General features: G+C 37.9%; 1 protein-coding gene across 1 annotated transcript in view; it reads right to left on the bottom strand.

Annotated features, from left to right (window-relative positions):
• The window catches only part of E5 (empty spiracles homeobox protein E5), a 47,598-nt gene extending 21,045 nt beyond the window's left edge, over positions 1-26,553 (bottom strand). The window contains exon 1 of the mRNA XM_067774288.1: positions 24,403-26,553. Within this exon, the coding sequence (XP_067630389.1) occupies positions 24,403-25,756 (1,354 nt within the window). The 5' untranslated portion in view covers positions 25,757-26,553. The remainder of the gene's footprint in view (positions 1-24,402) is intronic.
• Between the last annotated feature and the right edge of the window lie 1,035 nt (positions 26,554-27,588).

The raw sequence follows: 27,588 nt of genomic DNA, 5'->3' as shown, positions 1-27,588 counted from the left end.
GAAGGTGTTAGCTATAACAAAGCCGAAAAAAGGTTCCCCACAAGTCAAGTGTTGTTTTGATGAATTACCTGAATCATATTAAAAATTCATAATTTAACAGCATATTATTAAAGTGGCCCTAATAGGAGACTAACTTAATATGAATGTACTTGTGTACATATAAATATACACACACCTGCATGTACATATACATACATACATATATAATATTTTTGATGTATTTAGAATCGATCTTGTAGTCTTGGCATTTTCAGGTGATACCCCGCAAAGGCGAAGCGAAGATTCACTGCATAACTACCATTTTCATTTATGATATGTTTTATGGCAAAAGAAAGGCGTTACGGCGGTAACAGCCCTAAAGAGGATATTAGAAAGGTGCTGCTGTGCATACGCGCGTTCTCCTATTCGAAGAATTACTCATATGATCAAGAAAAAAGGATTTTGTTGTTTTTTTTTTCTCAAACAAATATGTTTTTTTACGTATTTTTAATTTTGTTAATCAACTGACAGTCTCAAGGGACGAAATATTGCGCTCTTTATTTCTGAAAATTTTAATTAGATTTGTTTTTTTTTTTTATAACAAAAAACGCTTGGTATTTGTTCGGTGTTTTAATATGATTTTAATATGTTATGCGTGTGTATTCATTTAAAAATTTCTTGGAAAGTAGAAAACGCGTGTAAGCCTTTCTACAAATGCAGAAAAGTTCTGTTAAGGTGAAGGGATTGTGTTAAGAAGAAAGAAATATGCGATGAAACTGTGTTACAATTATACATATGTATATGTACATACATATATACGTTTTTAATTAACTTTTAAATACCTTCTAAATATCGAAATAACTTGCGTTACATAGTAGAGTTGAGATTTTTCGAATTTTTCCGAGACGAAATTTCGCGCGAGTCTCGGCTTCTCGAGATATTCTCGTAAACCTCGCGAGATTCTCGACATTCAATTAAATCGTTGAATTGGCGGTATTATACAGAGCTTACTACTTCTTCTGAACCACAAGCGAAAATTTCCACAAAACCACAAGTAAGGACAGGACTGTCTTCGGCTGTGCTGAAGACCTCTCACCTTTCATTAATGGAGCTAAACCACAACGAATTGAGTTTTCAAAAATTCATAAAATCTGAACAGTCAGCTGTATGGTTAATATAGTATATGTATATACGACCGATCTTAACGATTTTTTCAGATAACAATGTATGCTTATATGAAAGCATTGTGTGAAATATCAAGCTTCTAGCTGTTGTATTGAGGATGAAACTACATTAAAACGTTTATCTGAACAATCGGTTGTACAGGATATATATGACCGAACTTGAAGATTTTTCAGACAATAGCGTATGACATATAGTATATATAAGAATCTTCAGAAATTTCAAGCTTCTAGCTTTTAAAGTTAAGAAGAAATTACGTTAAACCTCTTATCTGAACAATCGGTTGTGCCGGATATATATTATATTGTTACGAATATTACTAACACTAAGGGGTAGTGCCATCTCTAAGCCGATGCTAAGCAGTGATTGTATGCACATCCATAAATCAATCATTATGTATCTACATAAACGAATCAATCATTATGTCTACACATATGTACGTACAAGCAGTGGAGAAGCAACGCACAACCACATGCATATATCTGAGATACTCCCGCAAGTATGCAATGAGAGAAGCTATAAAATCGTGCACCTGTAGTTACAGCTGAGAAATTTGATAGATGATGGCCAACTAGTAGATTCTAGAAATGGAAGCGCCTAGAAGATGCGAACGATGAAATCAGAGAGTATAAAAGGCAACAGCAGTAGAGGCGCAATAATCAGTTTTGATTAAGCACGCTATCTGTCGGGAAATGGTAGAGTTATTTATTGTGAAGTACTTTAATAAAGGCCATTTTGCATTATTAAGTATTGGATTTATTTATTCAACAGTTTAGTGATTCGAACTTAGCAGAAGTTTGCAAATAAGAGGATTTGCAGTAAATTCGTTACAATGACCGATCTTAAAACTTTTTTAGACAACAATAAATGCCTGTAAAGGAGGGTGGGGCCGTGTGTAGAAGTCCACGAAAGTGGGGAAAGCTTCTGACCGCCATTCACCTGGGAATGGCCAGAGCGATTCTTTTGCATGCGGTTCAAGCAGCTCACTACTGCCGGTCGCTTGCGGCCAAGTATCCTCTGGGTAGCCGCTAAACACCCGTTTAGCGGTGAGCTAATGTGAGAAGGCGACAACCTGGCTAGGCCACTCTGACATAATCGGTTTAAGGGCTAGCCGGGGGAGATTTCATCGGCAGCGTCTGTACACCTCTAGGTGCGGCTGGAAGCGGGCGTCTGTCTTGGAGCAAGCGGCTCGCTATATAAACGTGCCAAGTAATATTTTCACCCCCGCTGAGCGGGTTGTGCGCTGGGCTTGGGACCCGCCACGTAAAACCATACTCCAATGAAATATAACAACAAGCCTCGGATAAATACACTCTCTATTGATGACGACCATGGCAAACGTTTGAAGGACAATGAATTGAGGGCATGCACCTGGAAAGTCCGCTCCCTGAATGGGATTGGTGCAGATGCCCCGCTGGTTGATGTCCTCGTCAAAGCAAAATCTGACATCACCGCCATCCAAGAAATGCGTTGGACGAAGCAAGGAAGAAAGAAGGTCAAAAATTGTGACATATATTGGAGTGGCCATGCGAATAAGCGCAGTTTCGGCGTCGGATTCGTGGTGGGAGAGAGACTTTGTCGCCAAGTGCTGGCGTTCACGCCTGTGGACGAGCGGCTCGCCGCTATTCGAATAAAAGCAAAATTTTTTAATATATCATTCATCTGCGCCCATGCGCCGACAGAGGAGAAAGACGATGAGTTGAAAGACACTTTTTATGAACAATTAGAACGCACATACGAGCGCTGCCCCCGTCATGATATAAAAGTCGTGCTTGGCGACTTTAACGCCAGGGTGGGCAAAGAAGGTGTTTTTGGCCCTACAGTCGGAAATGAAACTTCTCCTAACGGACTGAGGCTGATTGACTTTGCCGGTGCTCGAAACATGGTCATATCAAGCACGAGGTTCATGCATAAAAAGATACATCAAGCTACATGGCTGTCTCCTGATCGAAATACTCGCAATCAGATCGATCACGTTGTGATAGACGGACGGCATGCCTCCAGTGTTTTAGTTGTGCGAACGATCCGAGGACCTAACATCGATTGGGACCATTATCTCGTTGCAGCCAAAATACGCACCCGCCTCAACGCGGCTAAAAACAAGGAACAAAAAACACAAGGAAAGCTAGACGTCGAAAAGCTTCAATCACAACAGACTGCCAATGATTTCGCAACTCGACTCTCACACCTGCTCTCTGAGGGCACAACTCATCCTGAAGGAATACAGGAGCAGTGGGAGCATATCTCCAAAGCACTTCATACTGCCGCCGAGGAAAAAATTGGTTACCGGCGGCCACGAAAAAACAACTGGTATGATGAAGAATGCCGCGTTGCAACCGAAAGAAAAGACGCTGCCTACAGGACTACGTTAAAAGCGAGCGCGACAAGAGGAGTGTGTGAACGCTATCGTGAGTTGAAAAGGGAAGCGAGACGCCTTTTCAGGAAGAAAAAAGCAGAAGCAGAAAGGCGTGAGTGCGAGGAGCTTGAGCTGCTAGCCACCAGAAATAACGCCCGAAAATTCTACCAAAAAATACGGCGACAGACGGAAAGTTTTAAGACCGGGGCAAACTCCTGTAGGAATGAAAACGGCGACCTTGTAACTGATGTCCACAGAGTGCTTAGATTATGGAGGGAACACTTCTCTGCTCTCCTAAATGGAGGCAGCAATTCACCGCGCAGAGATGAAGAACCCGATCCCGCAATCGATGATGATGGAATATATGTCCCCCCGCCCGATTATGACGAAGTTAGAATAGCAATAACCAGATTGAAAAACAACAAGGCCGTGGGCGCTGATGGAATGCCTGCGGATCTATTCAAGTTTGGCGGCGAGGAGTTGGTAAGGCGCATGCAGCAGCTTCTTAGCAAAATATGGGCGGACGAAAGCATGCCCGACGGTTGGAATCTAAGTGTTCTTTGCCCAGTCCACAAGAAGGGGGATACTGCAAAATGCACCAACTATCGTGGAATCAGCCTTCTTAATATCGCATATAAGGTCCTTTCAAGTGTATTGTGCGAAAGATTGAAGCTCACCGTGAACCGGCTGATTGGACCTTATCAGTGCAGCTTCAGACCTGGTAAATCTACCATCGACCAGATTTTCACAATGCGCCAAATCTTGGAAAAAACCCGTGAAAAGAGAATCGACACACATCACCTCTTCGTCGACTTTAAAGCGGCCTTCGACAGCACGAAAAGGAGCTGCCTATATGCCGCTATGTCTGAATTTGGTTTCCCCGCAAAACTTATACGGCTGTGCAAAATGACGTTGAGCAACACCATCAGCTCAGTCAGAATTGGGAAGGACCTCTCCGAGCCGTTCGAAACTAAACGAGGTTTCAGACAGGGTGACCCCCTATCGTGCGATTTCTTTGATTTGATGCTGGAGAAAATTATACTAGCTGCAGAACTTAACCGCACTGGAACAATATACTATAAAAGCGTGCAATTACTGGCATATGCTGATGACATTGATATCATCGGCCTAAACACCCGCGCTGTTAGTTCTGCTTACTCCAAGCTGGAAAAAGAAGCGGTAAAGATGGGTTTAATGGTGAATGAGGACAAAACGTACCTGCTGTCATCGAGCAAAGAGTCAGCGCATATGCGCCTTGGCAACGACGCTACTGTTGACAGCCTAGCCACACTAGCAACAACATCAGCACTGAAATCCAGCGAAGAATCAATCTTGCCAATAAATGCTACTTTGGACTAGGTAGGCATTTGAAAAGTAAAGTCCTCTCTCGGCGAACGAAAATCATACTCTACAAGTCACTTATCTTACCCGTCCTGCTATATGGGGCAGAAGCATGGACCATGACAACAGCAGATGAAGCGGCTTTGGGAGTGTTCGAGAGAAAAGTTCTTCGAAAGATTTATGGACCTCTACGCGTTGGCGATGGGGAGTACCGAAGAAGATTTAATGATGAGCTGTACGAGCTATACGCAGACATCAACATAGTCCAGCGAATTAAAACGCAGCGACTGCGCTGGCTAGGCCATGTTATGCGAATGAAAGATGATGCTCCGGCCAAGAAAGTGTTTCTATCGGAACCCGCCTATGGAAGCAGAGGTAGAGGGCGGCCCCACTCCGTTGGAAGGACCAGGTGGAAAACGATTTAAACTCCCTTGGTGTGACCAATTGGCGCCGGTTGGCGGAGCGAAGGAGCGACTGGCGCGCCTTGTTGGACGGCCATAACCGTTTAGACGGTTAAGCGCCAATTAAGTAAGTAAGTAAGTAAATGCCTGTAAATATGTAAGCATCCTGTGAAATTTCAACTTTCTAGCAGTTAAAATGAGGTATTAATGACAAACAAATTTTATTGTACGGGGACAAGCTATAGCGGTCCGATCCGGCCGATTGCGACAAATAATTAATCGGATACCCAAATATATTTATCAAGCTATCTCAAAAATTGAGGGATTTGTTTGCGTTCAAACCGACAGACAGACAGACAGACGTTCATGGATCTGGCCGGTCCATGAGGACCTCACCTAGACTGAATGAGTCCGTAATGTTACCAGAACTTTGTTTTAACGACCAAACTGAAAAACCGTGTCAAAAACCAGGACCAAAAATATAAAATAATTACGTCCTCTTGGCAAATACTAGAAACTTTCTAGGACCTATGCCACTTGCTGCCTCTAGATCTTACGGCTGTATCACTCCTAATAGCTGGAGTTTTAGCCTGGCAAGCGCAGGCACGAGGACAGAACATTCTCCATCGTTTCCTCCTTCAACCCGCACTTCCTACATAGCGGGCCTGACCAAGCCTAATTTAAAGGCATGTGACGCCAGAAGGCAGTGTCCGGTCAGAATACCCGTCATGAGTCTAAACTCCTCTCTTTTTAAGATCTGCACATAGTCATCGAGAATTTACAGCCCGGCGCTTGAACATACGCCTTTTCTGCTTGGTCGACCATGTGCACCTCTCGCATTCTCTTAATCTTGCCAAGTCTAATTGGAACGTCTACGGAGCAAGCTTCAAGGGATGCGCCCTTTTTAGCTAGTTCATCTGCTTTTTCATTCCCATCTAGCGCTGAGCTCGGTTTTTATATAATACTAGAAGACCTGGCAGACGTTGTCCTGCCCTAAATTTGGCCTATCTGCATACATTTTAATAAGGTTTTTCCGTCTGACCCTGCCCTCCCCCCTCTTTACTTTTTCCTAATCTTTTTTTAATCACTCCTCCCTCCGTATTTTTCGCTTCATCTATCTCCATCTTCGTCTCATTCTATATCTTTCTCAATCTCCTTCTCCTTCTCTCTTTTCTCTTCCCTCAATTTCCTCTCATTCCTCTGCATCCCTTATTGCCTGTCCCAGAGAATGGTATGTATTTTATTCCAGTCCCAGTCCCACTCCGAGTTTCAGTCCCAGTCCTAGTCCTAATCCCAGTCCCAGTCCGTCTTTGGATAATATATTACTCTGTACTAAAGCACTTATCAACAGCTTTCATTTGATATCCATATTGTATAAACACTGTCTAGGCATTCGCGGCCAAAAATGCCTATATCTCGAGACCCTAGTCACCAAGGGGTATGAAAATTATCCTCTGCACAACTAAATACTCTCCTGAATCATAAAAAAAAACAAAAAGTAAGGCGCGATAACCTCCGAAGAGATCTAAGGCCGAGCTTCTCTTCCAATTTGCGTCGTGCTCCTCTTGATTTTCCCTACAAATTGGCCGGACGGGACCTACATGTTTTATGCCGATTCCGAACGGCATCTGCAAGGCAGATGGGTTTTCACTGAGAGCTTTTCATGGCAGAAATACACCCGAAGCGCTTGCCAAACACTGCCAAGGGGCGACTCCGCTTAGAAAAATTTTCTTCTAATTTAAAAGCCTTATTTCTAAAATTTTGATGATGCTTTGCCCGGGGTGCGAACCCAGGGCATACGGTGTGGTAGGCGGAGCACGCTACCATCACACCACGGTGGCCGCCTGAATCATAGTACCTCTAAATAGCGCGCCCACTCAGAACCCCCCCCCCCCCCCCCCCCCCCAACGTCTCGGCGGTCCTGGTTATGTGCTATACTTGATATAATTCGCTATAATATTTTTTATTGATAATCAGGTTGTTTAATTAAACACCAAGCAATTACGCGGAAGTATATCCGCAACACCTGAAAATATGAGTGCCACTGCGTGTACGTAACATTTTATTATTACGTATAGACAAATAAAAAATTTGCAATAAAATAATATTGCGACTATAAACTGAGATATAACCTGTCCTATCTCTCAAGTTAGATCAAACTACATACGGGGTGCAAAACAAATTCAAAATCTGTTCAGTAGTTTAGGAGTCCATCGCGGCCAAAAATTTGGTTACACGTGTTTTTTATATATTAAGATTTTGCCTTTACAACTGGTAATACTAGCTCACTGCACAATTTTTATGTAACGCGCTTACGATTTTGATAACATCCACGGAAGTTTCTAAAGCAAACCGTAGATCAGAACGCATCAATTAATGAAATCCTTTTTTGTTTAAATTCACTCAAATGTATGTATATCGAATCGTAACTTAAGATACGACGAAAAACTGAGTTCGGAGGACTTAACTAACCGCTCTTGCTTGGGCTCTGTATGAGTATTTTGATGACAATCATCTAAGAGCTCTTGACAATTTGGCAGGGCAAAGTATTGTAACTGGTACAACAACCCTTTTTATTAACTTTGGTGCACCCTAATATGCATGCATTGATATCTGGGATGCATGATACATATAAAATTTACATTGATATCTGTTTAGAATTATTGGCACATATTTTTTCTTTTTTTTTTTTTTTTGTTCAGCCGCCATTATAAAAGTCATCATTAAAGCTAACAACCTGCCATTCCAAGCTAGTTAAACATTGTTGGTCACTAGCTTTTTCACATATATACATACATGTACATATATTTTATATGCTTTTGTTACATTCAAGCTTATAGACCCTTGGATGTATGCATGTAAAATATAATTTAATGGTGGTTGAATTTATCTGTTTTGCGCATGCGTGTCGTTTGTTCGTCAATGAATGGCTGCTTTCTGCATTGCTGGGTGCTATTAATTAAACTGGTTATTTTATGCTTCAATCATTCACACTTTTAACTGAGTTGCTTATGTAAGCATGCATGTATATTGGATAAGTATGCTTATAATATGAGTTTTTAAACGAATGCATTAAGCGCCATTATTTGACTTAATAAACACACTACCCTACTAGATTTTGTCAATTGACAGTGAGTAGATATAACTTTTTGAAGTAATTATGTAAACATACATATTTCAGGATATTTAGCATCGTTAATTTTGTTTTCACTCTTCTTCACATAACATTTCAGGGCCTCGCCTCTGTCACCGTGATTGATGTAATGCTCTTAAATAAACGTTTTTAACAATTTCTGCTACAGCCGAAACCGAAGAAAGATGACTACTCATACCGGGGTATCGGACATCTTCGGAAATCTATTGTTTTTAACTATATGTTCTATGTAGACACACAACAATTAATGTTATTGTCTAAGATCCACTATTTATTATTAGTTGTAGCCGGTCAATAAATTATTTTAAATATTTTTGTGTTATGATAGGCTTTTCTTGACCATAATGTTGCTTTTAGTGCAAGTAAAACTCCACTATTACGTCCCAACGTTTCGCTAAGCACCTTAGCTTCCTCAGGGGCGAAACTGCATCTCTGAGGAAGCTAAGGTGCTTAGCGAAACGTTGGGACGTAATAGTGGAGTTTTACTTGCACTAAAAGCAACATTATGGTCAAGAAAAGCTTATCATAACAAAAAAATATCCACTATTTATTATTTTAAAGTGTAGTCTTACAATTTCAACTTTTGTAATTCTTTTTTGTAACATAATAAATAACTATCTCTCGCTCTCTCTCTTCGGACATCCGTGGACATCTAAGGGATAAAATCTACATACTTGTAGAAGTACTTACTGGACACTGCTTTATGGGTAGGCGTGCAGAAAGATTACGAGCGCCAATTTGTCTTTGCTGCAGGAGTTGCAAGCACCATGAAATGGAGGAAACGGTGGTTCACCTTATCTGCAACTGGCCGGCGCTAAGCGGGACAAGACATTGGTCGTGGACATCAGATCGTGGACATTGGTAGCCTTTATCAGGTTCTCAAAATGGTTCGAATAGGAAAGGTTATGGTGTATTTGTCACTGGCCTATGTGTGCCACTTCAACCTTATACATTTTTGTTACAGGCTTTACTTTTTAATCCAGAATATCAACAGCCTCTCTACTACACTGGCAAACAAATTACGAATGCCAAGTGTTTTTAATATCCATAAAAATATAATAGGGGGGTTCAGAGGATTTTGTGTAAATGGTCCAGCATCATTGCATTGCAAATATGTGTATAGTATATTTACAATACCCTAACAAAGTACATGACTATGCATTTGCTACATCATTGCAAATACGCAACTTCGAAAGCCGTAGTTTATTTTTTCAATATTGAAAAGCAATTCAGCAACTGTGAATAAAAAATAAAAAGTGAAGAGATAAAATTGAGAATGAACAAAAGTTGTTCCCGATCCGTAGTTTATAATTGCTATAGCAAATACTAAACCTCTGAACTGCCTTAGTAAAGGAGCTCAGGATATTGTGCAAATGGTCTAGCGTCATTGCAATGCAAATTTCCGTAACATTGTAGAAGATACACTAACAAAGTACATGGCAATGCATTTGCTACGTCACACAGTGTGATATATCATCAACCTAGCTGATATAAATTCACGATTGGAGTAAATAATTAATTTTTCTAGCTCTACTCATCAACTAACGCTTTTACATAAAAATAAATATATTATTTGTAAACATTTATTATTATTTCACTACTTTTTAAGTTATCATTGAGCTAAATAAATTTAAATTAGAAAGGTTAATTAAGAAAGGTTATATCGAAGTTAAAAAAAATTCTTTAGAGAAAAGGTATTATCGTGAAGAAAAGTATATTTTTGTATGTAGTAATAAGGAATTGCAATAAACTTAAATAAATGTAATCAAAATCAAAAAAATCTAAGTCGATAACGTTAAGTTAATCACTAAAACTTGAGTCGAACCCTTCATCTAGGTCTGAGATGTCGGAGCCTTGTTCAAAATTTGCCTCTGGGTTTGAGAATAGCTTAAGTAATTCTTTGTCGAATGCCTCATTTGCCTTGAATTCATTCGAGTTCTTTTCTGAAATGGAGTATATTAGGGGATCGACGACATAAAACAAATATTGAATAAATCTTCCATTGTATATTTACGAGATATCTTTGTTATAATGTTTTGCCTGTATCTCTTAAAATCTTTATTTCTATTCTCCAGTGCTTCCTCTGAGAGCTTTCCTGTTGGAAGTAATGCTTTATTAATAATATTTGCCCCATGAATAAAAATTTTGTGAATGCTCGATGGCATGTAATACCATGGGTACAAATCTACAAACATTTTTGTGGTCAAAATGGCATACTTTCGAAATGCTTTGGACTCAACGGCGAATCCACATGACATTGTTTGAAGTATGAAAGCAAATCGCTTAATTAAATTTTCGTTAACTCCCGTTATTTCCGCAGCATTTGAAGGGCATTGGAAAAACGTGTGGCTATGTTGCCATCATTGGTCGTCCCAAAGCCTTGTTTTTGAAGATTTGCTAATGACCCCATGTCTTATTTAAATCTTTTTGTCTCTCTTCAACAATCTTTTTTTCGGTTCCTTCAAGAATTTTGTTCACCAACGCTTGCAGGTGGACTTCCGCTGACAGATCAATTATAAGAATGGATTCTTTTGGAGGATAGCATGCAATTTTTTTCTCTTCTAAGGAATTCATATGCTGGGTAAATGTCAGCATAACTTTATTTAGCCCTAAATCGTATTTTTAAATACGTTTTAACTGTAAGCTTTCGATTTATGTATAGAGCTACTGCCTCTTCTGGAGTATATTTAACTATCACTAAGGCTGGACGAGTAAGGGCGTGTGGCTTCTGCCATTAATGCTGCATCCCGCTGACCTGATAACCTCAAGCTAGAAGCAGTTGCAAAAGCCAACTCTTCTTTTGAATAGTATCTTATCAAATGTGATAAATTTTTCCTTTTGGACTGATGACTAGTCTCCGAAAAAGATATCCGTATTCATCGCTTCATCTTTAAAATTTGTCTGCAACTTTTCCACAAACAAATTTTGAAACGGATTTTTTTATTGCAGTCAACTTTGAGCTGTCATTTTTTGCTTTTACGTTATTTTGCTTATACCGAATCTTGAAAAGTCCGTCCTTTGAAATTGCCATATTTCTTGAAAACAATGTATTTTCCTTCAGCTAAAATTGTACTATTATTGTTATACGAATAGAAGGAAACAAGTTTAGATGAAAATTAAAGCGGATAAATGCGGATAACGAGATTGCTGGTTTTATGAATTCAAAACATTTCAAAAATTTTACTTAATTTAACATTATCCCACTTTAACATGAAAAACTAATTATTGTTCAATTAAAATCACAAAAATGTATATTAGTGAAAATTAACATACCTCAGAAAATAAAAACAATATAATATTTTAGCAATTGAAGTATAACTCACATCAGGCCAGAAATTTAAACTTTCACATTCAATGGCAAAAATTCGTGTTAAAACTTTTTCTCAATTGATATGCTTCCAAATAAAGCTACGTTAGTCGATTCAACTTAGTTAAAATTTCCTAGTTTCTTATTTTTTCGCTTAATTACACATTTCTAAATAGAATTTCAAAAGAATTTTTGAAATTCAATAATATACTTTTTATAATTAATATTTTCTAGAACTTGAAAATAATACACTGTGCGTCATGGCAAATGCGCAATATTCAAAACCGTATTTTATTTTTTCAATATTGAGTAGCAAATCAACAACTGTTAAAACAAAACCAAATATGCAAAGAAAAAATTTAAAACGATATAAGTTGTTCACGATCCCTAGCTTTCATTTGCTATAGCAACGTTTCCAACACCAAATACACAAAATTCTGAATTCCCTTAATAGATTCGAACCTAACCTTCAAAAAAGCAAATAAACGTCATCAAATTAGAACAAATAAATGAGGTGTGTACGAATTCGATAATCCGACATTGTTTTCCAATTTCCAGCGATAAATACCATACACATTTTTTGCCTGTTTTTCTGTAGAGGCAAATATAAACAATGCAATCTAAAGTGTCAACGTGACAAGCCAAGCTCCAAGCCAATATATAAACAGATAAAAAACGAACAGTTAACTACAATTAAATGACAGATTTTGGAAATTGCATTCAACAAATCTTTTATGTTTATTATTGTTAGTTCGTCTTTTCAGCATCGCAAATAACGCATGACACTTCTTTTTTATGCAACTTCCACCCATAACAACCATGAGATATAGTGATGGCTTAACAAGTATCTTCCACCGTGTGTAAAAATTACTCATGTTATTTTGGATACAATTATTATAACAATACATTGGGACTATGTATTCTTGTTTATCAGTTCATCAAACAGTAGCTCATTATTGTTCTAGAATCACTCTGGCCATTCAGCCAGACATACAAATATATTGAACAGACATAAAAATGTACTTAGAAGTATTTTCTTTCTTTTATTTATTTAACAAATTTATCCCCGTTTCGATACTAATAATGTTATTTTTGAATATTACGGATATTTTATGACACGCTAACTACGTGATATATGAGGTGGCTGCTGTGGTATGGTAAAGGCGTACGAACGATGCTTCAATCAAGACATACAAATCTTGGTTGTCTACTTTGAACAACAGAGTGAGCAAAGAAAAAATATATATCGTCGGTACAATGCTAAAGTCATGAATGTGCCATTTTTGTTTTAACGAAATATTATATATGTAAAATTTTGCAAAGCCAAAACAACAAATGTGCATTTTTTTGAAAAAAAAAAAAATAAAAAATTAAAAAATCATTTTTCAATTAACATTACTTAGTGGTTTACAAAATTAAACCTTCCAATAGTGGCTGAAAAATAAAAAATTAAATCTCTATTAATTAAATCTCTACTTTTAACAATGTCTTACGCGTTTTTCTCAAAACATCAAATATGCACATTCGTGACTTTGGCATTGGACCGACGATATTTGATCCTATAGGTAGTGTTAAAATTAAGCCTCGACTACGCTTCGTCTTCCACCATCCACTTCTCACCAGCTCGAAATATTGTTACTTGTAGAACCTGCCCTGTAGGGAAAGTGTATAAACGTTTTTCAAGTGTATTTCAGAAACTATAAAATGTTGTTTAGAAACTGTAAAATGTACTTCAGTAAAATCATTTGTAATTCAGGAACGGTAAACTAGACTTAAGAATAGTCAAATGTACTTTAGAATTTGTGAAATGTACTTCAGAGAAGTCAAGTGCACTTCGGAAAACGTAAAATATATTTCAGAACAGTCAGTTTAAATTCAGAAACTAATGTAATACTTCCTCAGCTATACATGTGTCATAAATTATTGTCTGAAGAAATCGTCAAGATCGGTAATATAAATATATGTATGTATTCTATGCAAACGATTGTCCAGATAACATGTTCAAGGTAACTTCCTCCTCATTTTAACAGCTAGAAGCTTGAAATTTCACAGGATGCTCAAATAAGGCACACATTTTTGTCTGAGAAAATGTTTAGATTCGGTCGTTTATGTAATTTATAGCCATATAACTGTTTTTTTTTTTTGGTTTTATAAATTTACTTGTTTTTACTTTAATTTTGCTGACCCCAAGCCGGTGCAGACACACAAGTACCTAAAACTTGATGCGACTGATTGAAGCTAATCTTAATATATAAAAAACACGTGTCACACAATTGAGGCCAATGGACTCCTAAACTACTGAACCGATTTTGAATTTGTTTTGCACCCCGTATGTAGTTTGATCTAACTTGAGAGATAGGACAGGTTATATCTCAGTTTACAGTCGCAATATTATTTTATTGCAGTTTTTTTATTTGTTTATACGTAATAATAAAATGTTACGTATATGTAGTGGTGCACCTCTTTTCAGTTGGTATGGATATACTTAAGTGTAACTGGTTGGTGTTTAATTAAACAACATGCTCATCAATAAAAAATATTATAGCGAATGATATCAAGTATAGCACATCACCAGGCCCGCCGAGAGGGTGGGGGTTTCTGAGAGGGCCCGCTATTTAGAGGTACTATGACATTTTTTTTAATTCAGGAGGGCCTTTGGTTGTTCCATGTGCAATTTTTAAGCCGAATTTCAAAAGCAACGAAAATCTGCATTTCATTTTAATATTACATTAAATTGTGAAAAATAAAAATCGATATATATAAAAAGAAAGGCTAAAATGTGTTAGTTGGTCGCCGGTGTTTTAAGAAATGTGTCGGTCGATTTTGTTCAAACTTTTACACAGGTTGCGTAAACCTCACGCGGAGGTTACTATATAGGTTTGGTTGCGATCGACGTACAGGGTTGTCGAGATATAGGCCGAAACGTGGACCCGAGTACCCCTAGAATGTGTTTATAGAATATGGATATCAAATGAAAGCTGTTGGTGAGTGCTTTAGTACAGAGTAATATATTATCCAGAGACGGACTGGCACTGGGATTAGGACTAGGACTGGGACTGAGACTCGGAGTGGGACTGGGACTGGGGCTGGAATAAAATACATACCACCCTCTGGGACAGGCAATAAGGGATGCAGAAGAATGAGAAGGAATTGAGAGAAGAGAAAAGAGAGAAGGAGACTGAGAAAGAGATAGAATGAGACGAAGATGGAGATAGATGAAGCGAAAAAGACGGAGGGAGGAGTGAATAAAAGGATTAGGAAAAAGTAAAGAGTGGGGAGAGCAGAGTTAGACGGAAACAGCTTATAAAAATGTATGCAGATAGGCCAAATTTAGGGCAGGACAACGTCTGCCGGGTATTCTAGTAAATTATAAAATTTACAAGAGAACTTGAACACACACGAAAGTAAATATGGATAAAGGTGGTTGTGATTGTATGCAACAGTAAATTCGAAATTAAAAAGTTATCACAACCAAAAGTTTTATAGAATAGATAATTACATCTGTATATATGTAGCAACATGCATAGATATGTTGTTAAATTAATACATTTTAACGATCATAAATCAACAGTTACCATAGACAGTAACAATTTACAATTTGGTTACAAGTACAAGTTAAAAAAAAAAATACTTAAATAATTTGTACGCAAGTACATAAATAAATGCTAAAATTAACTCAAAATTTGGTCTGTGTCCAAACATGTTTTTTTTTTTTTTCAACACGAGGTGAAAGGCGCTTCTAATATAGTAATTGGCTGATAATAAATGAAGCACTCTTGTGATGAGTGATCTGAGATTATGCAGTTTGAGGAATAATAAAAAGAGAGTCAAAATATAAATAAATAAGTGAGAAAAATTCAAGACCATCGATATGCACATTATATACCTAGTTGTGAGTTTTTGGGATCTTCAACATATTATATGGTTGAGTCGACTTACAAGATTTTATCTTGCCCTTTGCCTTTTTTGCGTGCAAAAAAATTTTATAAATTTTAGCGTGGAACAAATAAATGTGTCAAAATCTCCAAGGAGTTTTAAGGCGAGCTTCTCTTCCGATTTTTATTGCACTCCTTAAATTACTCCTGCGAGTAAGCGAAACCTACAGTTTTAATGCCGACTTACAATAGCAGCTCGGAGTGTTTCCGCGACACTGACGAAAGTCGTGTTGGGATTTTAACCTAAAGTCAAAACCCCTTGTTAGAAAATACTTTTCGGGAGAAATTTTATTTTCAACGAGGTTTAATGACTACCCTTGAGTTTAAACTTCAATTCAAGTTGACTAGAACTTAGCCACGGAATTTTTGTTTCTTAGGTCAAATTTTTCAGTGCAAATTTAAGCTGTAATATAAAATAAGGTCAATACAACCCTGCCACTATGGCCATTTACAAAAAACTTTACTGTTCATCTCAGTTAAAATGGCCAAAGTGGCAGAGTTAAGCTCTGTCAACGAAAACTTGCTCTGAAAGCCAAGCCTGGCCATAACAATTTAAAGCAATAACTGTTTTTAGAGTTTGTTTAATTTCCTTCGCACGTTTATAGTTCTTTACCGTGTAAAATTAAAAATCGAAACATAATTATTCTTGTGCGAGTGATATAAAAATCTCTACATATAAATATTATTTGTCAGTAGAAATGAAAAACTCAAAAGAGAATCGTTGGGTATTTTGTAAGCGAAAAAAACATTGAATCGAAAAAAAACTTAAAAAAAATATATTTTTTTCGGTCGAAGTGATTACTAATTTTCCAGCTATATAAGCCACTAAAAAAATTGCTATTATTTTCTAAGTCTCGTAAAATAACTATTATTTTCAGGGAATATTAACAAACTCGAAATAAAAAAAAAAAACTATTTTGATCGCTTGAAAAACAATAAAAATCTCAAAAAACATCTATTATATTCTGAGCGATCACGTATCGAAAAGCAATTTCAGTCAAACAATAAATCAGAAACCGTCAAAAGTTTCGTAAAAACGACAATATGTAACGGATCTAATCTAAATTGATTTCGATCACGGTTCGTATAACATGGTACGGGTCCTGAACAAATACCTATTATTTTCCGAGTGACAAAAAAACTGGCAAAATAATTAGTTTACGAGCGAAATAAAAAGTCCGATTTAAAAAAAAAAAAAAAAACACACTTATAACTGTAACAATCAGATATCAAAACATATGTATCTTGTGCTTTACCTGTCCTTGAAAACCTCTCTAGCCAGTTACTTTCTGGAGAATTATTCGTCCTTGAAACTTTTCAACAACGAACTTTCTCTAGCAGATAGTGGCGTGTTAATGTGAAAAGCGCCATAACACAGGCTGACCAATTCTAGAGTCAGAAACTAGCCTATTCCTTTTTGAAGCCTTGCGGTACGGTGAACCGGAATCCAGTTAGATTAAGTTCACCCTTAATTCAAGTTTGCCAGTGTTTATATGGGAAGTAAATGTGCTTTCAACCGGTACATTAAGATTTTTAATGAAAATAATTTTCGTGACAAAATTTCGCATTGCATTCAATGCCGGTAAACTTGATTTTGGTACCATATTTATTTTTTATTATATTAAACAAGCTCCCACCAAGCATCTTCAAGTTTTGAAATCAATGTTGGAAATTTTACTAAGCAAAATTATCAGCGGTGTTAGACTTTCACCGACGACATGTAAATCTGTGGACCAAATTTAGCCAAAACATCGCAACTTTTGAACAATTGATTGTACAATCTTTCTGCTGCTATTAATATTGATATATATACTACCAATATCTAACTTGATCCGTTACCTTCAAAACTGTGTCACCTTATATGCAAATCACACCTGGGTATAAAAAATTTTATTTGAAAATGTGCACAATATAACGTTGGCTCCGACGCCCGAAAAACCCTCAATTAAAAACGCATTAACTTTTGCGCTGCGTACACTGATATTGATGGTAAGAGAACAGATGCTACATAAATGCTGATACTGTTTTGATAATTTAAAAATTACAAGCGTATAAAAAGTTGAAGTAATGTGGAAAAGCAACGCCAAAAATAGGCCGGGCTCTTGCCTTTTTGCTGCAGCAAGCGCCATAATCTGGGGCAATGTTGCTTATTTGTACAGATGTATGTGCGCACATAGGTATTTATTTACTCAATAGAATGCATACTCATTAGGGCGGGTCGATTTAAAAATCGCTCATTGCTCTGTAAAAATCGTATTCTAGCGATCAAAATAAGAAACTTTGCCGAAGGAACCATACCTCTAAAACGAATTCTGATGTCCCCCCCCCCCCCCCCTCTTTGGGTCGAACTTTTGGGTAGGGGCAATTTCAATTCTACCTGCTGTGTCTTGTGGTGGCTTAAAAAAACCAACACAAGCAATTTTACGATCTGCAATTGTGTCACAGTGATACCTTCATTTTTTAAAACGGTTGAATAAAAAACCCACACAACTATGTTTACGACATGCAAATGCATCACAGTGATGCCTTGGTTTTAAAAGGGGGTTGTAAAAACGCTAATTTCTAATAATTTTTTTTAACTTCTTTTCTATCACTAAGTTAAATTCATTTTTTCATTTACATATGTTCTGACTGAATAAATTTCTAAAGAGAAAAATAAACTCCAAAAAGAAAAAACATAGGCATTTCAAAGTGGGATTTTTCAAAATTTGCCCCTACGACCCAAAGGGGGGGAGGGGGACATCAGAATTCGTTTTAGAAGTATTGGTCCTTCGGCAAGGTTTCTTATTTTGATCCCTAGAATATGATTTTCACAGAGCAATGGGCGATTTTTTTGCCTCCCCACAAATCGACCCGTCCTAATACTCATACTCGAAACTTGACTCTTTTACTCTTTATTTTACGTGTTTTGATATTTCGTTGTTGTTGCACGACATTAACATGTACTCATTCAAATTGACGATGTGTGCAATGTTGTTCAAACAATTTAATTAGAATGTAATTTATTTCAAATTGTTGAATGTATGTTGTTGTACACGAATGAAAATAAATTTTTTTGGGTTCGGCTGTTTTTAGCCTGTATTTTTAATTTCTTATTTTTTGCATCTATGATAAACATACAAAAATGGTTTGTTTTTGCTCGTAATGTTGGTTCATAAATGGCGTTAGCTAAGTATGAAGTTTTTATGTTGCAAGACGAATCCGAACCGTGGCGGACCGAGTACTAATTAACTTGTAATAAATGGAGCAGTTAGTTCACCTTTTTTTTTTTTATAAAGGTAGGCGTTTTCAAACATTTCGTATAATTATAATGTTTCTAATAAAAATGATGAATAGCGATAAAAGCCTGTTATTCCATTCGGAGTCCCAGTAATTATGATATGCAACTTTTGTACAGTAGGTTTCTTCGACCTACACATTTGTTTTAATAAAATTACTACAACTAGTATACTGGAATATTTTAGTGAACAGAAGAGACTTTCAAGTAATACCTTCTTGATTTTTCAAAAGCAGACTGCAACTGTCATTACGTAACGTCAGTTGAGAGCGTTGCAGAAACAACATAGGTATATGTATCTAGGTCTAAAATTTTACTTCTTTTCAGGATGTGAGTTGAACTGGTTTTGCAAAAAATCAAAATTTCCCTTTAAAAAGTGCCAAATTACCATTTTACAGATAAGGTTGGTTCTAGAAATATTGATTTCGTTTTTCTTGAATGGGGCACAGCATAACTTGTTACTACTTTTTATACTCAGTTGAGCAGAGCTCACAGAGTATATTAACTTTGATTGGCTAACGGTTGGTTGTACAGGTATAGGAGAATAGAGATAGATATAGACTTCCATATATCAAAATCATCAGTATTGAAAAAAATTTGATTGAGCCATGTCCGTCCGTCCGTCCGTCTGTCCATTAACACGATAACTTGAGTAAATTTTGAGGTATCTTGATGAAATTTGGATTGTGGATTCCTTGGCACTCATCTCAGATCGCTGTTTAAAATGAACGATATCGGACTATAACCACGCCCACTTTTTCGATATCGAAAATTTCGAAAAACCGAAAAAGTGCGATAATTCATTGCCAAAGGCGGTTAAAGCGATGAAACTTGGTAGATGGATTGACGCTATGACGTAGAATAGAAAATTAGTAAGATTTTGGACAATGGGCGTGCCACCGCCCACTTTTAAAAGAAGGTAATTTAAAAGTTTTGCAAGCTGTAATTTGGCAGTCGTTGAAGATAACATGATGAAATTTGACAGGAACATTACTATTATTACTGTATATGTGCCAAATAAAAATTAGCAAAATTGGATGAAGAACACGCGCACTTTTTAAAAAAAATTTTTTTAAATTCAAATTTTAACAAAAAATTTAATATCTGTACTGTATATAAGTCAATTAAGTCAAAATTCAACTCCAGTAATGATATGATGCAGCAAAATAGAAAAATAAAAGAAAATTTCAAAATGGGCGTGGCTCCGCCCATTTTCATTTAGTTTGTCTAGAATACTTTTAATGCCATAAGTCGAACAAAAATTTACCAATCCTTCTCAAATTTGGTGGAGGCATAGATACTATGACGGTAACTGTTCTCTGTGAAAATGGGCGAAATCGGTCGAAGCCACGCCCAGTTTTTATACACAGTCCACCGTCTGTCCTTCCGCTGGGCCGTTAACACAATAACTTGAACAAAAACCGATATATCTTTACTAAACTTAGCCCACGTACTTATCTGGACTCACTTTATCTTGGTATAAAAAATAGCCAAAATCCGACGATAAGCACGCCCACTTTATCGATATCGAAAATTACGAAAAATGAAAAAAATGCCATAATTCTATACCAAATACGAAAAAAGGGATGAAACATGGTAACTGGATTGGTTTATTGACGCAAAATATAACTTTGGAAAAAACTTTGTAAAATGGGTGCGACACCTACCATATTAAGTAGAAGGAAATGAAAAAGTTCTACAAGGAGAAATCAACAGCCCTTGGAATCTTGGCAGGAATACTGTTAGTGGTATTGCATATATAAATAAATTAGCAGTACCCGACAGATGATCTTCTGGATCACTTGGTCCACATTTTGGTCGATATCGCGAGAAAACCTTCACATATACATCTAAGGGCCACTCGCTTTTAAAACCCTCATTAATACCTTTAATTTGATATCCATATTATACAAACACATTCTAGAGTCACCCTGGCCCACCCTAATGGCGATATCTCGAAAAGGCGTCCACCTATAGACCTAATGCCCACTCCCTCTTAAAATGCTCAGTAACACCTTTCGTTTGATACCCATATCGTACAAACATTCTAGAGTCACCCCTGGCCCACCCTAATGGCGATATCTCGAAAAGGCGTCCACCTATAGACCTAATGTCCACTCCCTCTTAAAATGCTCAGTAACACCTTTCGTTTGATACCCATATCGTACAAACATTCTAGAGTCACCCCTGGCCCACCCTAATGGCGATATCTCGAAAAGGCGTCCACCTATAGACCTAATGCCCACTCCCTCTTAAAATGCTCAGTAACACCTTTCGTTTGATACCCATATCGTACAAACATTCTAGAGTCACCCCTGGCCCACCCTAATGGCGATATCTCGAAAAGGCGTCCACCTAAAGACCTAATGCCCACTCCCTCTTAAAATGCTCAGTAACACCTTTCGTTTGATACCCATATCGTACAAACATTCTAGAGTCAACCTTGGTCCACCTTTATGGCGATATCTCGAAAAGGCGTCCACCTATAGAACTAAGGATTACTCCCTTTTAAAATACTCATTACCACCTCTCATTTGATACCCATATCGTACAAACACATTCTAGAGTCACCCTGCCCCACCCTAATGGCGATATCTCGAAAAGGCGTCCACCTATAGACCTAATGCCCACTCCCTCTTAAAATGCTCAGCAACACCTTTCTTTTGATACCCATATCGTACAAACATTCTAGAGTCACCCTTGGTCCACCTTTATGGCGATATCTCAAAACGGCGTCCACCATTAGACCTAAGGCCCACTCCCTCTTAAAATGCTCAGTAACACCTTTCATTTGATACCCATATCGTACAAACAAATTCTAGAGTCAGCCCTGGTCCACCTTTATGGCGATATCCCTAAATGGCGTCCATCCATAGAACTATGGCCTACTCTCTCTTAAAATACTCTTTAATACCTTCCATTTGATACACATGTCATACAACCACATTCCAGGGTTACCCTAGGTTCATTTTCCTACATGGTGATTTTCCTTATTTTGTCTCCATAGCTCTCAAATGAGTATGTAATGTTCGGTTACACCCGAACTTAGCCTTCCTTACTTGTTCAGGTTTAGTTCAGAAAATTACAACTGAAGTTCAGAAATTTCAATTGAAGTTCCAACAATTACAAATGAGGTTCGGAAAAGTACAATTAAAGTTCCGAATTTTCAATTGAACTTCACTTATAATTTCAATTGTAATGATCTGAGCGTAATTTGAAAATTCTGAATTTCAGTTTTTAACCAGTGGCGTAGTGAGGGAGAAGGCGGCCAATGCAGCATCTTGCCCCGGGCGCTACAGGGGGTCCTAAATAGTCCGCAAAGCAGAATTCCCTGAATAATTTTTGGTTTTATTGTAACTTATTTAGAGAAAATATTGATTTCTGGAGACAAATTTCTGTACAAAAACAAGCATGTAGGTATATATCCGGAACACTTGCGACAGGTTGTGGAATAATTGAAAGCATTGCGTTCAATGTTACGATGGTAATTATTAAAAAAAGCTTTAGCAAAAACTGTCAAACGTGAATCAGAAACACGATGGACCTACAAAATACATTTAGCAGAGGACACTGACACCACAAGTAACACCAGAAGCGAAGCTACAAATCTGTTGCAAAATATACTAAATTTTAATTTCATAACATTAGTTCATTTCTCGTATGAAATTTAAAGAGGATTGATCGTGTGAAGCTCAGATAACAAGATCCGGGGATGAATTTTATAGAAGCGTATCATGATCTTAAATCAATAAGCAATAGAAAAGGCGAACTCTCTTTGTGATAAATGGGATATTGATATAGTAAAACGTGTAAGAAGGCGCCGAAATAGGGCCCGGAGAATCGGCTAGAGATGTTGGTCTTTCCACAGAATGTGAAATTTCTCGCGTTATGAAAAGTGTTCTCGATCGTCTCCAACAAGAAATAAGTACAAGATTTACACGACCAAACCACCTTAATTTTTGATTTGGATTTCTTTTAGACGTTGGAAATTTGTTAAAAACTTGGGTGAATTTAATAATACAGATTTCTATGGAACAGAACTTTTTATCGAAATATGTGACTGCAAAATATTACTACGCAGTAGAAAAGTAATTGAACTTAAAACTCCGTTAGGATTATTTATTTTTATAATCTTGTATGAAGAAGATGTTTTGGCACTTTAAATACTCTTGACTATGTCAGTACCTATCTATTGCTAGCTGCGAATATTCATTCAGCCAATTAAAACTGATTTTGACATATTTACGATCAAAGACGGGGCAAAAAAATAGTTTTCCCCGGGCGAAAGAAAACTTCACTACGCCACTGTTTGTAATTTTCTGAACTTAAAATGCAACTTTCTGAGCGAAAACTGAAAAAGGTGTAGTCAGCTACAGAATAAACTCACCAAGTATTAGTTTTTCTTATTAATGGAAATGATCTGCTCACGCTAGCATGATTTAAAGTACAATCCTTTATATAAGATTCGTTTCTTCTTTGTTCGCAAATTTCAGTACACTTCCCGTGGTGCTAGAGTCTTGAGTTTTGAAACATACTTCAAAATCTGATGACAATCCAGCATGCAGAAAGCACTTTCGCTAGGTGGCGCACGGTTCGAAATATGGAATCTTGTGATTGTGAAGCTACTTACAGTAGGAACTACCATTCTTAGGGTGTCAATAACTTGGGTTTAAATGACGTTAATCACAGTAAATGCATAACTAGCCATGACAAATTCCCATGTTTTAACAAATAGTTCAACCTTTTCACGATTTGGTTGAGCCTCGATGAGCTTCAGCTTTAAAAATTTCTGTTCGACCGCCGTGTTCTGCTGGTACCATGCTCCCACTACCACTCCGAAGTTCCTGGGTTCGAGCCCTGGGCGAAGCAACATGAAAGTATGTAGGTCCCGTCCTGCTAATTCCTAGGAAAAATTAAAAAGAGCACGAAGCAAATTGGAAGAGAAGCTCCGCCTAAAATCTCTTCGGAGGCTATCGCGTCTTGTACTTATGCATTTATTTATTTTATAAAAGTTTTTAATAATTGGTTGTAGTTCATAATGAAAATATTAAAAAAAATTCCAACTTAGCAATATATTCGACATCGGCAACTTATCGGAAATGGAATTTAAACCAACCAGACGTGAGCGACAACTTTTGTCCTCCTAGTATCTTCATCCGTCGCACTGTGTGGCGTCAAAAATGTAATCAAAATCCAGCTGATTCCGTGTCTAAAAGTTATCTAGATCAGCGGTTTTCAAACTGTGGGTCGCGACCTACCCCGTTCTTAAACCGTGACTAAAAACTGCTCTATAGTTTAACTGGAGTTTTAATTTGACTATCGTTAAAGCAAACCAAGTTACAGATTAACCAAACTACTAAAAAACCGGGTCAAACAGTGTTATTGGCAGGGAGTTTTAAACCTGAAAAAAGCAACCCATCAATTTCCTTAATCATACCTACATATATCTTAATATTATGTAAAAACTTACTACCAGGAAATCGATGAGGAAATATTCTTCCATGTCGACTCAGGAGCCATGGATAGAGTGGATAACTATCACGAATCAAATGCGGACCGCCAAAGTGATGATGATGTGGACCGGATGGGAACAGTGTCATTGGATGACCAGGTGGTAAATGCGCAGCTGGATGATGCTGTTGTTGCTGTTGCTGATGGTGATGATGTGCCAAAGCAGCTGCCATTTGAAACTGAGCAGCTAAAAAGTGTGGATTTGGCGGCGGAGGTGGTGGCACAACAACGCCAGATGAGCCTGGCGGCGGTGGTGGTGGTGGAGGAACACCATGTAGTTGTGGTGGGCCAGGCTGTCCAGAACCCGCTATCGTTGGCGCTAATGGATGCACAGCTGTAGGATTTGCAGGTGGATTGGCACCCTCTATAGAGCTAGGTATTCCACTTGGCGGTATGCCAACACCGACACTGCTAGCTTGTAATACAGATAAGCTTTGTGGTGGTGCTTGCAATGGTAGTGGGCGTAATAAACCAGCCGGTATGCCGGGAACATGAATAGGACGCTTATTGAGGTCACCACCAAGGCTACCATTACCGCTGCCTGGTGTTTGAGGTGATTGAGGTGTAGTACGACTGTGCGGCGGCGTCGGTAAGGGAGAAGGTGTGCGACTGTTATTTAAAGCAGTTTTGATGTGTTCACGCACTGTGCGCGCTTGTTGCCGTATGGTGGGGGAGTTCGATCGAGAACGCGAACGTGATCTACATCTATCCACCAATGGCGGACTGCTACAATCACGTTCAGGAGATTGATCCAGTATTGAACGTCGTCGGCAATAGATTAGCCCCATTGGTGCTCGTGCGGGTAGATACGACGCTGAATTCACAGTTAAGCTATTTCTTAATTCTAATGGCTGTTGGCAATGATGAGAATCTTCACTGAGGCTGAGGCTTATACGACTTGACGGACGTTCGTAAGCGTATACCAGACGATCTCTATCCACTTGCAGGCGATCATCGGGGCTTTCGCTGCGTTGCGAGGAGGAGAGTGATGGCGAAATGACAGATGGTCGCATAGGACGCGTTAATCCACCAACAATATCACGATTGTTGTTATTATTATTACTACCAACTATCGAATCGATACTAAACGCCAACTTTGGTTTCATGGAAGCAGTCGTTGCAGTTGCTGTAGCATTTGTTGTGGTTATTGTTGCTGTTGTACTACCACCTATAGGCCGTGATGTCGTTGTTTCGGCAACGGCAGCCGCCGCTGCAGCTGCTGCTGCCATCGATGATGGTGTTAGTCCAACGACAAATGGATTAATCGGCGCCATCGGCAGCATATTGAACGATTGACGGCCGCACGTGACCATTTGCGATATTGCGGTTAATATAAATTATCACTAAAGGATCAGGAACAAAGCGCGCACGCGAAGCAATGGTGAAATCGAAGCGGACGGGAAATTAGGAAAATAGCAACTGTCACTTAAAACCAATTGTTTGAACGTTAGCGAATTAATGAAACGCTGCGCTGCAGTAGCGCCCCAACACGACGACGCGAGCTTGTTTTCTTTTAATTTAATTGAACATTCGACAAAATGACAAAGCGCTTGAATCACAAACCGCAACGGGAAAAAATAATAACACTTTGAGATACGTTGTAACGCTTCAGTAACGGCGAAACGCACGATTTTCACTAACACTGTGGTGCTGCTATTGATTTGCTACAGATTGACACTGAAACATGGCGCATCCGTTGTGCGCGTTTCAAATGATTAGTGACATTGACAAACGAGACCGCAATTGTGACTGGTTTTTAACTGCCGCTGCAGTTGTAGTGGCGGTGAAGCGTTACGGTTGCGCTTGAATTGACTTGACAAGCTGTCAACGCCATAATGCGACTAACAGCGCTTAATTGCGCGCACACGCGTTTAGAAAAAAGCACAGCAGCCTCTTGCTGTATTTAATCGAAAGCGCTTTTGGTATCTGCACTTTACCGGTAGCTTTTTTTTTTTAAACGCTCACAAAATTATTTGAAATAAAGCTACGTACGTACAATTAAGTTTACTTCACAACACAATGTTATTTTTTATTCTTTTTTGAATGTAAATTTTTTTCTGCTTTTTCAAAAACGCGTCGGTAATTTGACGTTATTAAAACGCATACCCGCGCTCGCTATAAATTCTTGACGCGTTGCGATACAACAAAACGTATACGCCCGCTTTCAGTAGTGTCGCGTCAAACTATAATATTGCTGCATTACGAGAGCTTCTCGCACATTAATCCATTGCCGCTAAGAGGAAACAAAAATAAAAAGTAATATTGCCCGGCTCTCCCTTGATTGGGCGTCACATAGTTGTCTCACTCTCATACGCGCCATAAAGCGGCAACCCAAATACATGCAGACGAGTATGTGAGTAGTGCGAATCGTGCTCGTGCGCACGCTGCAAAACTTGCATTTCTGCTTTTTCAAAAAGAGGGTGGGAGAGGCAGAGTGATTATTTTCCTGTTGGGAGTTTGAATGTTTTCGAGTATGTACAAAAAAAAAAAAACATTTGTTCGGTATTTCCAACACCCTGTGTAGGAGTTCTGTGCGTTTGTGGATCAAATTCTTAAATACATACTTACATATATACCTGCACAAACAGATACTAATGCTTTTTTTTGTTTTTGCAATAAAAATAAATTTTGCCTATCTAAAGTATGTGCTAGTATATGAGCTTATATCCCATGTTTATGTGCTTGAATACTTACATATGTACATACATATCTACATACATATTTTATAATCCTATATAAGAAATCCTTAATTATAACTGATATTACAGTTAATGAGATACATTTATATATATAAAATTCAAATTATGTATGTATGCAGGCATAGATCGAGTTGCGTCCTAAACTGATCGATCGATCACAACCAAATTTGCACAACCCATTAGAAACCTTCCAAGGATGGTCATAGGCTAAAAACAAGTAAGGAAGGTTAAGTTCGGGTGTAACCGAACATTACATACTCAGTTGAGAGCTATGGTGACAACATAAGGGAAAATAGCCATGTAGGAAAATGAACCGAGGGAAACCCTGGAATGTGTTTGTATGACATGTGTATCAAATGAAAGGCATTAAAGAGTATTTTATGAAGGAGTGGGCCATAGTTCTATAGGTGGACGCCATTTAGGGATATCGCCATAAAGATGGATCA

This window comes from Eurosta solidaginis, chromosome 1 (genome assembly GCF_040869045.1).
Source record: "Eurosta solidaginis isolate ZX-2024a chromosome 1, ASM4086904v1, whole genome shotgun sequence".
Lineage (NCBI taxonomy): Eukaryota > Metazoa > Arthropoda > Insecta > Diptera > Tephritidae > Eurosta > Eurosta solidaginis.
Note: the sequence above shows the minus strand (reverse complement) of the source record. Positions and strands in the feature narration are given on the sequence as shown.